Genomic DNA, 13,052 nt, shown 5'->3' with positions numbered 1-13,052 from the left:
CACTGCCCCATAGTATGGATCCTGGTAAACAAGTAATTCCCTATTCTCCTATTCTTTCCACTGTGAATACATTTAATTGTAAAATAAGTGCAATTAAATAGACAACTTTTGGAGAGCTTTGTCTGTACATTAACTTTTGCATTCATGTAAGACCACATAACTATAATAAAAAAGAACTACTACAAGAGCTATTCGATTTGTTCCATTGAGCATAGTTATTCTTTTCTACAGCTTCATCTTGTCTTCAAGACAAAAAAAATGCAGAAAAAAGGTTATTTGAAAAACACTCCGCATAAAGTCAGTATCAGAGCACCTGAACTTTTTTTTTCCTTTTTTCCAAACTAGAAGAAATCCTACTAGCTGTTCTGCTTTATTCAAACAAGATTTCTGTACTTAATCAATAGTCAAAAAACTAAGGACCAACACTTTTCATATCTGAAGGAAATTTCTTTAGTAGTGGAATTTAAAAATTGAATGTACAAATTAGCAACCTTTCCAGGAACCTGGAACTGATATTTGAAGCAGAATCATATTATTTTCTCTTCCAATAAAAGAATAAGGGTCATAAAGTGAATCTAGCAAACGTAGGGTTCAAAACAGACAAAAGGCAGTGATTCTTCACACAATGCATAATTAAGATTTGGAACTCCTTGCTGCATAAATCTGCAAATGCTAGAAGTTTACAGGAATTCAGAAAGCAGCTAAACAAATTCATTGCAGAGAAATCTTTCAAGGGCTTTTAAACACAAAAAAAGTCCCAGAACCACAGCTTGTTGGAGGCTGGGAAGAGCGTTCTGGGGAAGTATCACCACACGCTTGTACTGTTTGTATAACATTTTGCTGGGAGTTGTCAGGATACTAGCCTAGATGGATCTCTGATTTCATCTAGTATTGATGTTCTTATGTAAAGCTATCCACATATGAATAAAAGTTCAGTGAAGCTTTACAAATATGTTTAAGAAGTTTTAGCACCAGAGAACTGTAAAATCCATAGGAGTCAAGCACCTAAATCATAGAGGTGATTTGTAAATGCCAATATGCATATCTGGACATACTAAATACCATGTAAATCTGATCCTAAGTGTGCCTGAGTTAATGGAAAGTACCACTGCATAACTTTCCACAAGTCTGGTGGGAAGTGGAGTGAAAGGGGAAACACGCCCTTTTCAAGATCATGTAAAGAAAGTATGAGTGAATTTCACCAGAAACATTCAGTGGTTTCAAGTAAAAACAATTACTGAATCTTATTACCAATAAGATCTTATTATCAATAAGAACCTTATTATCATCTTATTACCACTAAAATTAATGAACCTTTTTAATTAATTCAGAAAGGAGCTCTATGCCCTCCCACCCCCCCACTTCTTCCTAACACAAGCTAACTGTATCCCCTATATGCACATGATATCTTGACATAACAATGCAACAATCAACACACTTCTCCCAAAATAATTGAGGAAGAAAAACCTGTTAAAGCTGTAAAATATTTTCAAACCAAATTCAAAACCAAGTTCTAAACATTCCACAGCTATATAGAACAAAACCCTCCTTTAGCACTACTGCACTGAAAGCAGCTTATGATTATTCAATTATTTTACAGAATCAAGCTTTCTTCAGTTCAGAGGTGAGAGGAGAAGACATGGTAAAATCCAAGCAAAAAGTAACAGGGTCATCACACCTTCAGCAAAGGGCTTGGAAAATAACGAGGTTTTGTTGCCTTTTTTTTTTTTTAAATACCAGAAACAAATTACAGTAACAGATTTTAAAATTAAACAATACAGCAAGCTTCCTAAAAATTAAGCACTTATTACTTTTACTTTCTCTTTTCCTTCTCCTAGCTTTCAACAATGTATTTTTCATCTGTATTTTGAGTAGCTACCTTAAAGTAATTATTCCATTTTAAACTTACTATCCAACTGAAAAAGACTCATTTTTGAAATAGCCTTTCCTCTGACTTTGATTTTCATCGTTTTCCCTTCACCTCTATTTACTTACCTGTCCTCTGCCTTTTGTCATCACATATGTCAATTGACAAAAATCTGTCAAGGATTCAATGTTACTTAAGGATTCCAGAAAACTTGAGTGAAGAAGAAACAGCTCTCATTGTTTTCTCTGAAACAACAAAAAAGCCTCTCCCCCCCAAAGAATCTGAATGTGCCTACATTGTGGCACGTTAGCAGGGAGAAAGGCTTTTTAAATTTCCAAAAAGGGAACCAAGCTGCCAGCCTGAGGAGAGAAGCCCTGTCCCTTCCTGTTAGAATAGTCTCTGCAAACATGAAGATATATTTAACATTGCTGCTTCTTGTTTCCCTCTCACCTGCTGTGCTACTGATATTCCCTGCAAACAAAAATATTAAAATACAGGTGAAATATTCAGCAGCTTGGCAAGTGTTTTCTATTTCCATTTATATAGACTAAGACATAGCCAAGCTGTTATCATATTCTTAAAAGAAAATATAGTGAAGATAGTAAAGCAGAAAAAACCCTGTGATGGGAAAAACAAGTGACAAAAGCTTTTAGTAACTGAAATAAAAAGGGCAGCTTTAACAGATGTTAAATGAAAAGCAAAATGGGATAAGAAATCTGTAGTTGCACATTTCTTATTTTCATTTCCAATCCCAATTAAATTTTTTTGCAAAATAACAGCTTTTTGTTTAATATGGAAAAACTATATTTTTGTACCTTCGCAAATAGATGAAGACAAAGACTTCCTGACCTAAGCAAAACAATGGGTCCTGGTAGTTTTGCCATCCAAGTCACACAGAAAGACACTGAAATTACAAATTTATAGATGAACTTACAATTTTAGTGAGGCATTGATGACTACAAGCTTTTTTCTTTAAAAAAGCTGTAAAATAAAGGCTTGATGAATTGAGACAAATGCACTCTATTTAATGTTTTTTTCCAAGACTAATTTATCTATGTAAGACTGAATGTGGACACAAACTGGAGCATGTCTTTTATACAGCATCCCTGTTTAATGGTGATGGTATTAAGCCAACTCTTTAGAAAGAGCAGATAAGATTTTAGTGGTAGAGCCAAATTTGCTCACCTGTCAGAGAAACATTCTCTTCCCCCTCTGCCTAATATATTTCTTAAATATTTAAGCTGCTTTTGCTAGGGCATGAATTAGAATGTTACAATGTAAGAAAAGATTTTTTGTGATTGGCTAAGATTACAGCATATTTCCACTACCTGTAAAAAAGACCCTGTTGTGCTGAGAAGAAATGGAAACCCTAAATTAATTATGCTGTAGTTTATGCATATAAGCAATCATACAACATTACATGGTATCTGTTAAACAACCACAATGTTTTATTTTTGAATTTCAAAACTGACAGATAATTGTCATAATTTACCTGTGATTTCATCTCATAAAGTGTAGCATCCTCTGGAGTTAACTGAAGTGCTTCATCCCATTTGTGAATAGCCTCCCGGTACCTGTAGTTAAAACAATATTAGCCTCACTACATTTTAAAAAGTGACTTATACCAAGTAATTTTATTGTTTTAGATCCTGACATTGTCCTAATTAAAGTGCCACAGCATCTAATTAATATTTATGATTTTGCTAACCACTTCTCTGTAAGATATGTAGAACTGTTTTGAGGAACCGGGTATTTGTTCTTGTGACCAAATGGGTACTAAGCCCTAGCTCAAAACTGGCCTCAAGTGAATTAACAAGTCAACATAGAAAACTTATTCAGAGCAATGAACTAAAACTAGAATTTCTGAATTGAATGCAATTCCCCTCACTGTCAAAATCATTCTTAGTCAGGGATGAAGAAGAAAAAAAGTACCTTGAACTTCATATGCCTTGATATAGTCATAATTTAAAATTTCTTTCTAGCTTAAAAAGCTGCTAAAAACTGGAGTCACCCTCCTGCATTATTGTATTGCAACAGAGACCAAAACAAAGAAATTTGGGGTAACTCAGGTATACAAAATAACAAGAAAATTCAAAGTAAACAGGTGTACCTAAGATCATTAAATCATTCAACTTTAGGAGATATACAGTAGCTTAGAAATATGTTTCCATCCCCTAGGAAACAGACGATAATGAGCTGACCAAAACCAAGAAGTCTTTGTCTTAAACAAAGAGGTAAAACTTAGACAAAGACGTATTGGGGTTTTAAACCACAGTAGAGAACTCTAGCAGCATCATTTGCTGCAGAGTTGCAGCAAAGTGCAGGAGCAAACACAGTTGCAGGAGTGCAATCTTTCAGCCTTAAAAAAGTCTTCAGATGAACAATAAGAATACTATCGGGGGTATGGGGATCCACAAGTTCCATGAATCTACTGTTACAAAATCCATCTTTGTTACGAAACTTTGCTTAGGGACTCATATTTCCATTAATTCTACTGCCAAGATATGAAAGCTGTTACTCTTTAGATGGACAGATACATGTACACATGGCCATTTTAATAATATAGACAAAATGGAAGTAATTTTCATACACACTTCTTATACAAACAGTTTATCTCCCCTCCTTCTTCTTTCCCTTCCCCCATTTTCTAGTCCTCTGGCTTGCTTTGCACCTCTGAATTTTCCAGACCAATACATGAAGATTTCAAAAAGTTCTGAACTGAATGGAAACACGAGACTATATTGAAAAAGCTATTCAACCAAATTCTAACTCTCAGTAAGTGCTTCAGGTATTATTAGTTTGTTAAATATATTAAATATATTTAAGTAAATACAAATAAATATATGTTAAATATAAAATATAATCTGATAAATATACTTAGAATTCAAGTCAGACAAAGGGATGTTTCAATGCATTTTCACATTTCCTAAAAATTTAGCTACGAGCTGTGCCTTTGTAGTCTCAGTTCATTCCCTATGCATGGGCGTTTATGCTGCAAGAAACATCACATTTCCTACATATGTCAGTGTAAGTGTTAAGTTGTTCTTTAGTTAGTGAGGACTTTTTTGAGTAAAAGACTATAGTCTTGTCCAGAACCTAGCACAGACATAGCCCAAAAAACTTTATTAGCTACAAGGATTGCATGATTGTGGGAAGCCATCAACTCAGATGATGCCTTGGCCACAGAGTAAGCTGAAATACTGCTAATGTAGCCAAGATGTTTAGAAACAGAGAAGAGTTTGGAAAACAGAGCAAACAGTAATGACCATCAATATCCATGAAGGAAGGAACGACACAGTGGCACTATGGAATGGAAAGGCAGCAAGATCAAAGTCACATTTTGAGAGTCTCTATTCTATATGAAAGGGTCACCAGTGTTCCCCCAAAATTTAAGTCTGAATATGATAAAACTCATAGGAAGAACAGGCTACCTCTGAAGGAGCACCAAGTAGGCAAATATTCTCAAATCCTGTTGGGTTTTGCTGCAAATTTGTCCATGGTCTGCCAACAAAAGAGAGACAGTCAAGGGAACAAGAGGCTGTGCATTCACAAAAATGCTGTGCTATGTGTATATATTTGAGCAAAGAAGTCAGTGATCCAACAACTGCTGCCATACACATGAACAAAAGAGTGAACAGTAATTTGTTAGCAAAACACTCAACTTGACCTGTGAACTTCAGAAAGGGTGATCTAAGAGAAATGAAGGTTTACAGTATGGTTATATCCACACTGCGATGAAACATTTATCTTTTCAGTGCATATATTTCCATAAGAAGAAAGTCTGATAAAACAGGTCTGTTTAATTTTTAGAAATATGCAGGGGAAAAAAGTTTCAATTGCTGTTCCAGGAAAAAAATAAGGATACTGTTCTTAATAAAAGAAATTGAGACATGCTGTTTGCTCTAGTAACACACAATTTAAGAAAAGATTCCTTTCTTCTGTAAAGCTAGTTCTTTAATCCAAAGATTTTCCTCTTCATTCTTTTGAAGGGAAAGATTATATACTGTGTTAAGTATCAGACGCCCTACTGCAAATGTTTTCTGGGGGCATAAGATACAGTTGTCAAGTCAATATTCCAGTAAAGCTTTGATGAAAACCATAAACCTTGGTTCAAACAAGTAGTAAGCTAACTCAGTAGTAGTGTCACTAAAATAATTTTAAGTCTCAGCATCTGATGGAACTGGACTGTAGGGAACCTTTACCATTAGAAGCAGGGAGAACTAATTTTAAAATGGATAAATTCAGTATAAATATTATATCTGCTTTGGGTTCAGTTAACACAGTTATACAAGTTTAATGACTACTCCACTTGCTGTTCCAATTCTTTTCTAAAAAAGTAAATAAGGTCACACACAGAATTAAGTTATTACCATGTAACAAGTTCATATGCATCTACTGAGCTGCAAGAACTAGTATATCAGACTGGCAAAAAGAAAGTAAAGAATTTTAGCTTAAACCTGTTGCACTGAGGCCTACTAAACATGTTTTTCCATGTGCTTGATATTGAATGAGAGCACACAAATTCAAAACACATGCTATGGCACAGCTAACGCACAGCAACATGCATTTAAATCCCACGTCACTTCAGAAAAATGAATGTGAAACCCAGCACTTCAAAAATTAAAATAACTTAAATCAGAAATAACTTGTATCAGAAACAAAAATGAGAATCAAAAATCCCAAATCCAACCCCTGGCGATTTTTTAAACCTTCAGAAGCCTCTGATACTGATCATAGTGGCCAATAATCCCATGCACCAATACATGCCAGGGGCTAACCGGCTGGAAAGAAGATTTGCAGAAAAGGACCCGGAGGTCCTTGTAGACACCAAATTGACCATAAGCCAGCAGTGTACCCGTGTAACAAAGAAGGCCAACACCATCCTGGGCTGCATTAGGAAACACATCTCCAGCGGGTTGGGGGAGATGATCCTTCCCTTCTACTCAGCACTGGTGAGGTCACGTCTGCAGTACTGCACCCAGTTCTGGGCTCCCTGCTACAGGAGAGACATGGACATGCTGGAGCAAGTCCAGCGAAGGGCCACAAAGATGATTAAGGGATTGGAGCATCTCTCACACGAGGAGAGGCTGAGAGACCTGGGGCTGTTTAGCCTGGGAAGAGAAGGCTCAGGGGAGATCTCATCACTCTGTAAATAGCTGAGGGGAGGGAGTAAAGAAGGCAGAGCCAGGCTCTTCTCAGTGGTGCCCAGTAACAGGACAAGAGGCAACGGGCACAAAATGAAATACAGGAGAGTCCATTTAAACATAAAGAAACTTTTTTATGGTGAGGGTGAGCAAGCGCTGAAACAGGTGGTCCAGCAAGGTTGTGCAGCCTCCATCTTTGGAGATATTCAAAACTTGATTGGGCAACGTCCTGAGCAACCTGCTCTAGTTGACCCTGAGCAGAGGGGTTGCACTAATGATCTCCAAGGTCCCTTCCAAGATCAGTGATCCTGTGATTAGCAGAGACAGCAGGACATAATGAAGAATGGCCCTTGGCAATGTTCTGGCTTGACATATGTATTCTTATGCACATTAGACAAGTAAATAGGTTATCTATTTGTAAGCTGTTTTTTTAAGAACGCAGTATGTGCCCTCTGGAGGTCCCTTACAGTCCTGTCTCCTGCGATTTCATCAAGTCTAAATCACATTCCATATATATTTGGTTACAGGAAACAAGATAAACACTTTCTAGCCTAAGAACTGTTTATGTGTGATCTGTACCAGAATGCAAGAATGCAAGAAATGCAATTGAAGAATACAACGTCTGTAAACTAGTTCTAACAATGCAAGAATAAATGCCGACCCAAATACTGTCCTGAGAAGTATGTGGTTCCCCAATAGACAAAATCATGGAAAAATGAGTACATTTCTTTAAAATAAAAAGTGTTTTATGCAAAGGAAATTGCCTATTTCATCATTCATTCACTTTCAATCAACAAAAGTAAAAGATTAACTCCCTCCACCTACTGGTACACATACCCTAAAAACTGATAACAAAAATATGCAAGAGGAAAAGGAAAGGCTAGGAGTGAAAGAACTTCCCCAGCTCTAAGGGCTTTTTGCCTTAAGTAGCAGAATTCCAACACCTTTGTCAAGTGCTATACCAGAAAATGAGTGGCATGCAGGTTCAGTCCCCCCAAATAGTCTAGCCAGCTCTATTAAATAAAATTGCCAGGGAGAAAAGCCAATTCAAGATAACCAAGAGCGTTACAAAATAAAGTCTACCGCTAGCATACAAACAACCAAATAACAGACCATCCCAGCTGCTAGTCATTTTCAGACTTGTTTAGGGCACAGAGGAAGAGCATATCTGAATTCACAACCCCTGTGTTGAACTCACCCTTCAGGAACAACCAAACAAAAAAAGATATGAAGCAAAAGGCTCTCTTCCCTCCCCTTAGTAAAAAGCAGGAATATATAAAATCTGTTCCTTTGGTTTTCAGGGTATGTATTTTAATAAAGACCTGTTATACAATATAGGGGGGGGAATCTAATAGGAGCCTTCCAATATCTAAGAGGAGGCTATCAAGACAACAGAGCAAGGCTCCTTACTGAGGCATGCAGTGGGAAATAAGAGAGACAGCGGTCATAAATTGAAAGAGGAGGTTCTGACTGGATATAGGAAAGAAACCTTTTCACTGGGATGATCATCAAGCACTGGAGCAAGTTGTCCAGCAGTGGTATGGAACATCCATCCTTGGAGGCTCTCGAGACACGACTGAACACAGCCCTAAGTAACCTAGTCTGAATTCAATGTTGACCCTGCTTTGACTAGACAATCACCAAGGCATCCTTAATTTTTTGATGTTGTATGGGAATACTATAAAAGCATATCTAGTATAACCATAAGGAAGTCACAGGATGTTAAAAACAGGCATAATCTGATATTCTATAAAATCAAAATAATATTTATTTCCAGAAAAAGTAAAATTGTATATATACACACAATATTGTATGTGTATGTCATACAATTTTTATGTACAATTTATTGTATATATACAATTGCATGTAACTAAACATCTAAGCCTAAGCAATAAAAAACTTTTTTACAAGATTTTATATCATATTTTGAAGTATTCATTATTCTTTGAGTATAAAGACAAGGCATACTTTTATGTACCCATAGTGACGCTTCAGTAAAACGGTACACTCTCAACAACAAAAAATTATACAATGTATCCAGAACATAACTATCATTTTATCTTCTCTATCAAAATGCCAAAAAAGTAAATTATTTAAAACTGGATACATCTGGGATGGTTTCAGAGTACAAGATTTGATGGATCTTGCCAATTTTTATTTAACTGGATACGAAATCCCAGAGCTCCCCTAAAGTGGTAAAACTGCTTTCTTCAGACATGCTACTAACCATCTGGGAGCTATACAGACTTGGCAGGTTTTAACACAGCTCGCTAAATGTATGAAACAAACATTTCATGCTTACAATTCACTTTTTCAACAACACTTCTGGGAAAACATCATCTCTTGAACTCTCAAACAAGATCACTAAGCCAAATTCATATTTTCCATAAAAATGTATTTAATTGGAAGCTTCTGGGTAAAATACCAAACTTATGGTTCAAAATTTGATTGCTGATGTGTAACTTGAGCCCAATGCATGTAATGTTAAAAATGGTCACTGTAGATCACAGGATCTACAGTCCAGTACCTTTACTCTTGACAGGAGTGCATAGTTGATGCTTTAGGAACAGATTAAAACCTCAGGGCATGTTTTGAATGAAATTGAAAATACATGAAGACATACCAAAGAGATGAGACAATATCAAATTTAGACAAAATGAGACAGGCCTGCAGTAGAGAGGCAGATCACAGAAGTACAGTGTAAGGAGAAAATAAGAGGCAATATAACTCCTCAGAATTTTTAAAAGATTTGAAGGGAATCTGACAAAACAGAAGTTAAAGGAGAATGAGGAAAAATGTGGCTAGACAGGGTTAAGGAAGACAAGAGAGAACAAGATTTCAAAAAGAATATGATTAGTTGTCAAATATTTACACCAGATCACAGAGAACAAAGGTAGAATAATGGTCTGTGACCACCAGAAACATTGGGAAGAGCAATTTTAGCCTAACATAAGGCCAAATACAATAAAGACTTTGGTGGAAGCTAAAGGAAAAGAACACTAGACATTATTATAAACGGTACATAAAGAGGAAAGGAAAGGGAAAGTTGACCACATGATTAGACTTTCCTTTTTTAAGTTGGAATATGATGCAGGATTACACTGCAGCAGGAAACGTGAAGAAAAACAAGTAGAAGGAAACTACTAGAAGGAAAGTATGAAGACAAATGAATGTAACAGCTTTTTTGGTGTTTAACAACTCTAGGGTGCCCTATGTCAGCTATGATTTTATGGTAAAATAGCTTCTCTGCTGGCAGGAAAAATATCTGCATGGCACTGTATATAGGCATCTAGAAAAAAAGCAATGCGCAGTAACAAGTATTACTTGCAGAAGTGCATACAGAAAATTCTAGTCTGTAGTTAGTGCCATACAGCACATCTAACCTCCCTGGTAACCTTTATAAGATTATTACGTCTTTAGACATATGAAATGCAATAGTACACGCTCTTTTGAACAGCCTTAGTAACCCAAAAAATTTTTTTATTGCAGACAATTCTGACACTATTGATGAATTACCATCACTGCACCTCAATGGCACAGCTATTTCATAGTAAATAAATGCCTTATGTCAGCTACAATTGTAGAGTGAGAAAGTTAGAGCAGACAGCTTTACTATCTACTAAAACTTCTAACATATCTTTTTTTAATTTAACAGGATGATTTAGGTATGGCCACATTAATTAATTACCACAGGGAAAGAGTTAAGTGGCAATTCTTCAATGGGAACTAATCATATACATGCTCTTGCCCCATAGTAACGAGACGAAAATCAATCCCACTTGATCTAACTTCATATACATAAACTACATTGAATATTCTATGGGATAAAACAGGATGTACACAGCTGATGCACATCATTTAAAGGGTAACCATTTGTAAGCATTACTAATTTTTGTACACATTAGACTTCTCATTATCAGGTTATTGATGCCTGGACACCAGTAACACGTATAGTGAAAATAGATCAGGCAGATTTATACAGTATAACCTTTTTCATGAAGCAAAAATATAAGGATCTGATACAAATATATCAGTTGAATATACCAGAGAGAATTAAATTGCTACATAAATACTTCAGAGAGCCTTACCTTACTTAAGAACTCCCACAGAGGAACAAATTGGAGATAACGTTTCATCACATATCAGAAGGAATCTCTAGCATCATGCCAAACTAGTAGCTGAGATTTTTAACATGAGTTCCAGTCTCAATTTCCTGATTTTTAATTCATCTGGAGGTGCAACCATGGACATCACCATTTCAAGTATACAAATATGCAAATAAAAGTTCGATAATACCTTTGTCAAAGAAAACCTATAAAATCCAATACTGGAGAAGTATCTTCTTGTAACTAATACCCAGAACTGAAAACCATGACATCAGGATTCTGGTATCATCTCCGATAGAGACATCCTCTCTCATGTGGAAATAATATTTAGTTTCCCCACATACAGATGAAAATTTAACCTCAAAAATCACTCACTCCTTCATGATTGTTTTATTAATATTTTGAGACCCATAAACAGACTATACTGCAGTAAATTGTTTTAAAGACAAACAATGGATGAGTTCATGCAACAGAGTACTAGATATGATGGAGAGTAATCAGAGTCTAGGCCTGATGGCTGCAAGTCTGCCATAACATGTCTTTCATAAAAAAACTGCTTGTATTTAACTGTGAGCAGAGTACTCTACTCCCTATCTTAGTTTATACAGTCTGGTGAATCACTGACTGATGGTCCAACCCAGCTCAGATACTGCACTTACCCGTAAGGAGAGAAGCCAGTTGCAACCCAAATGGAGTACATTTAACCACTAGTCCATTTTCCTGCTGCTTACTGAAGGACTGCTTCAGCTCCAGAGCCCTATGCCTTGTGCACTGGCACTACCACAACACGCACAGTTGCAGGGCTCTGTCCTCAAAGAAGCCTTTGGAACATATGCATGTTTTTCCACAGCCAGTTCTACAACCATGAAGTAATTATTCTGTTCTGATGAACAAAGAATTACATGTGACTGACAAGCACTGGTTAGGGCAAGACCAAAGCAAGTATTTTTCTTGGAAAAAAAAAAAAATCCTGATATTCACCAAAAATCTAAACAAGTTGCATACTGCTAAACAATCTCTTTGTTACACAGACCATTGTGCAGAATTCTGGAACTCCAGAGTTTTGCTCCTGGCCTTATTGCAGAATCTATCTTCAGGCCAGCCACTGCTACTTCGTATTTTTCCTTCAAATACAGATTAGATATAAAACTTACTCATATCATATAATACAGAGTTTATTTATCTGCAATAAGACTACATTATAAACATGGTCTGAATTTCACAAACAAATACACAGTTAACCACAAAGACTTCCTTACCTTTGCAAACGATCAAAAATGAATCACAATAATTGCCCTCTTATTTGACGTTTGCCTTAATTTGCCTAAATTGCTTTAATTTCAATTAATTGTAGTAGCATCTCAGAACTTCATAGTGTAATTTTAAAAGTGAGGATAAGTTAATAGCAAAAACTCTCTCTATGAGACACTAACTTAGACTCTGGAATATTTTTTCAGACTAGAGGAACAGAATTAGAAGAATATGTTATGCTTCCTTCAAGTAGATGGTGGTTTTGCTGTCTTAGTTTTGTCATACGAGCCACAAGACTCTGCTGCCTCTGACTGCATACCCAATTAATTAGAGTAATATTAGCAGATGGACTGCAGTGATTAATTTTCCAATTTTTAACACAAAAAAAATAAGAACTACAGGATGGACAAAAGTTTGACCTGAAGCATCAAAAAAATCAGCTATTTTTACATCTATTATATTAATGCAAAATTACTATATAACTAGCCAGTAATCACAGGACAGAACACAAAGGAGGATTATAAAAATACACTGTGAAAGATCTTAACACATCAGACAGTGCCCAGAATTTAAGAACTTCTTTAGAGTCAGGTAAACCTTTTACCTGTATTTCTCCAGCATCCATAGTTCCATACTATATATAACATACCTGTTTTTCTTAAACACATATATATTAGAAAGCTC

The 13,052-nt window shown here is 36.0% G+C and overlaps 1 protein-coding gene across 5 annotated transcripts in view; it reads right to left on the bottom strand.

The window, feature by feature from the left end:
• Positions 1-13,052, bottom strand: part of TTC33 (tetratricopeptide repeat domain 33) — a 53,216-nt gene that overhangs the window by 19,513 nt on the left and 20,651 nt on the right. For 3 of the 5 annotated variants that reach the window (XM_067315715.1, XM_067315716.1, XM_013961073.2), the window contains exon 3: positions 3,360-3,441. In XM_067315715.1, coding sequence (XP_067171816.1) covers positions 3,360-3,441 — 82 coding nt within the window. Of the gene's footprint in view, positions 1-3,359; positions 3,442-5,298; positions 5,369-13,052 lie in introns of all 5 variants that reach the window. The other 2 variants (XM_067315717.1, XM_013961074.2) reach the window with 1 other exon arrangement.

Source organism: Apteryx mantelli, chromosome Z (assembly GCF_036417845.1).
Source record: "Apteryx mantelli isolate bAptMan1 chromosome Z, bAptMan1.hap1, whole genome shotgun sequence".
Taxonomy (NCBI): domain Eukaryota; kingdom Metazoa; phylum Chordata; class Aves; order Apterygiformes; family Apterygidae; genus Apteryx; species Apteryx mantelli.
This window is presented reverse-complemented; position numbering and strand designations above follow the sequence as displayed.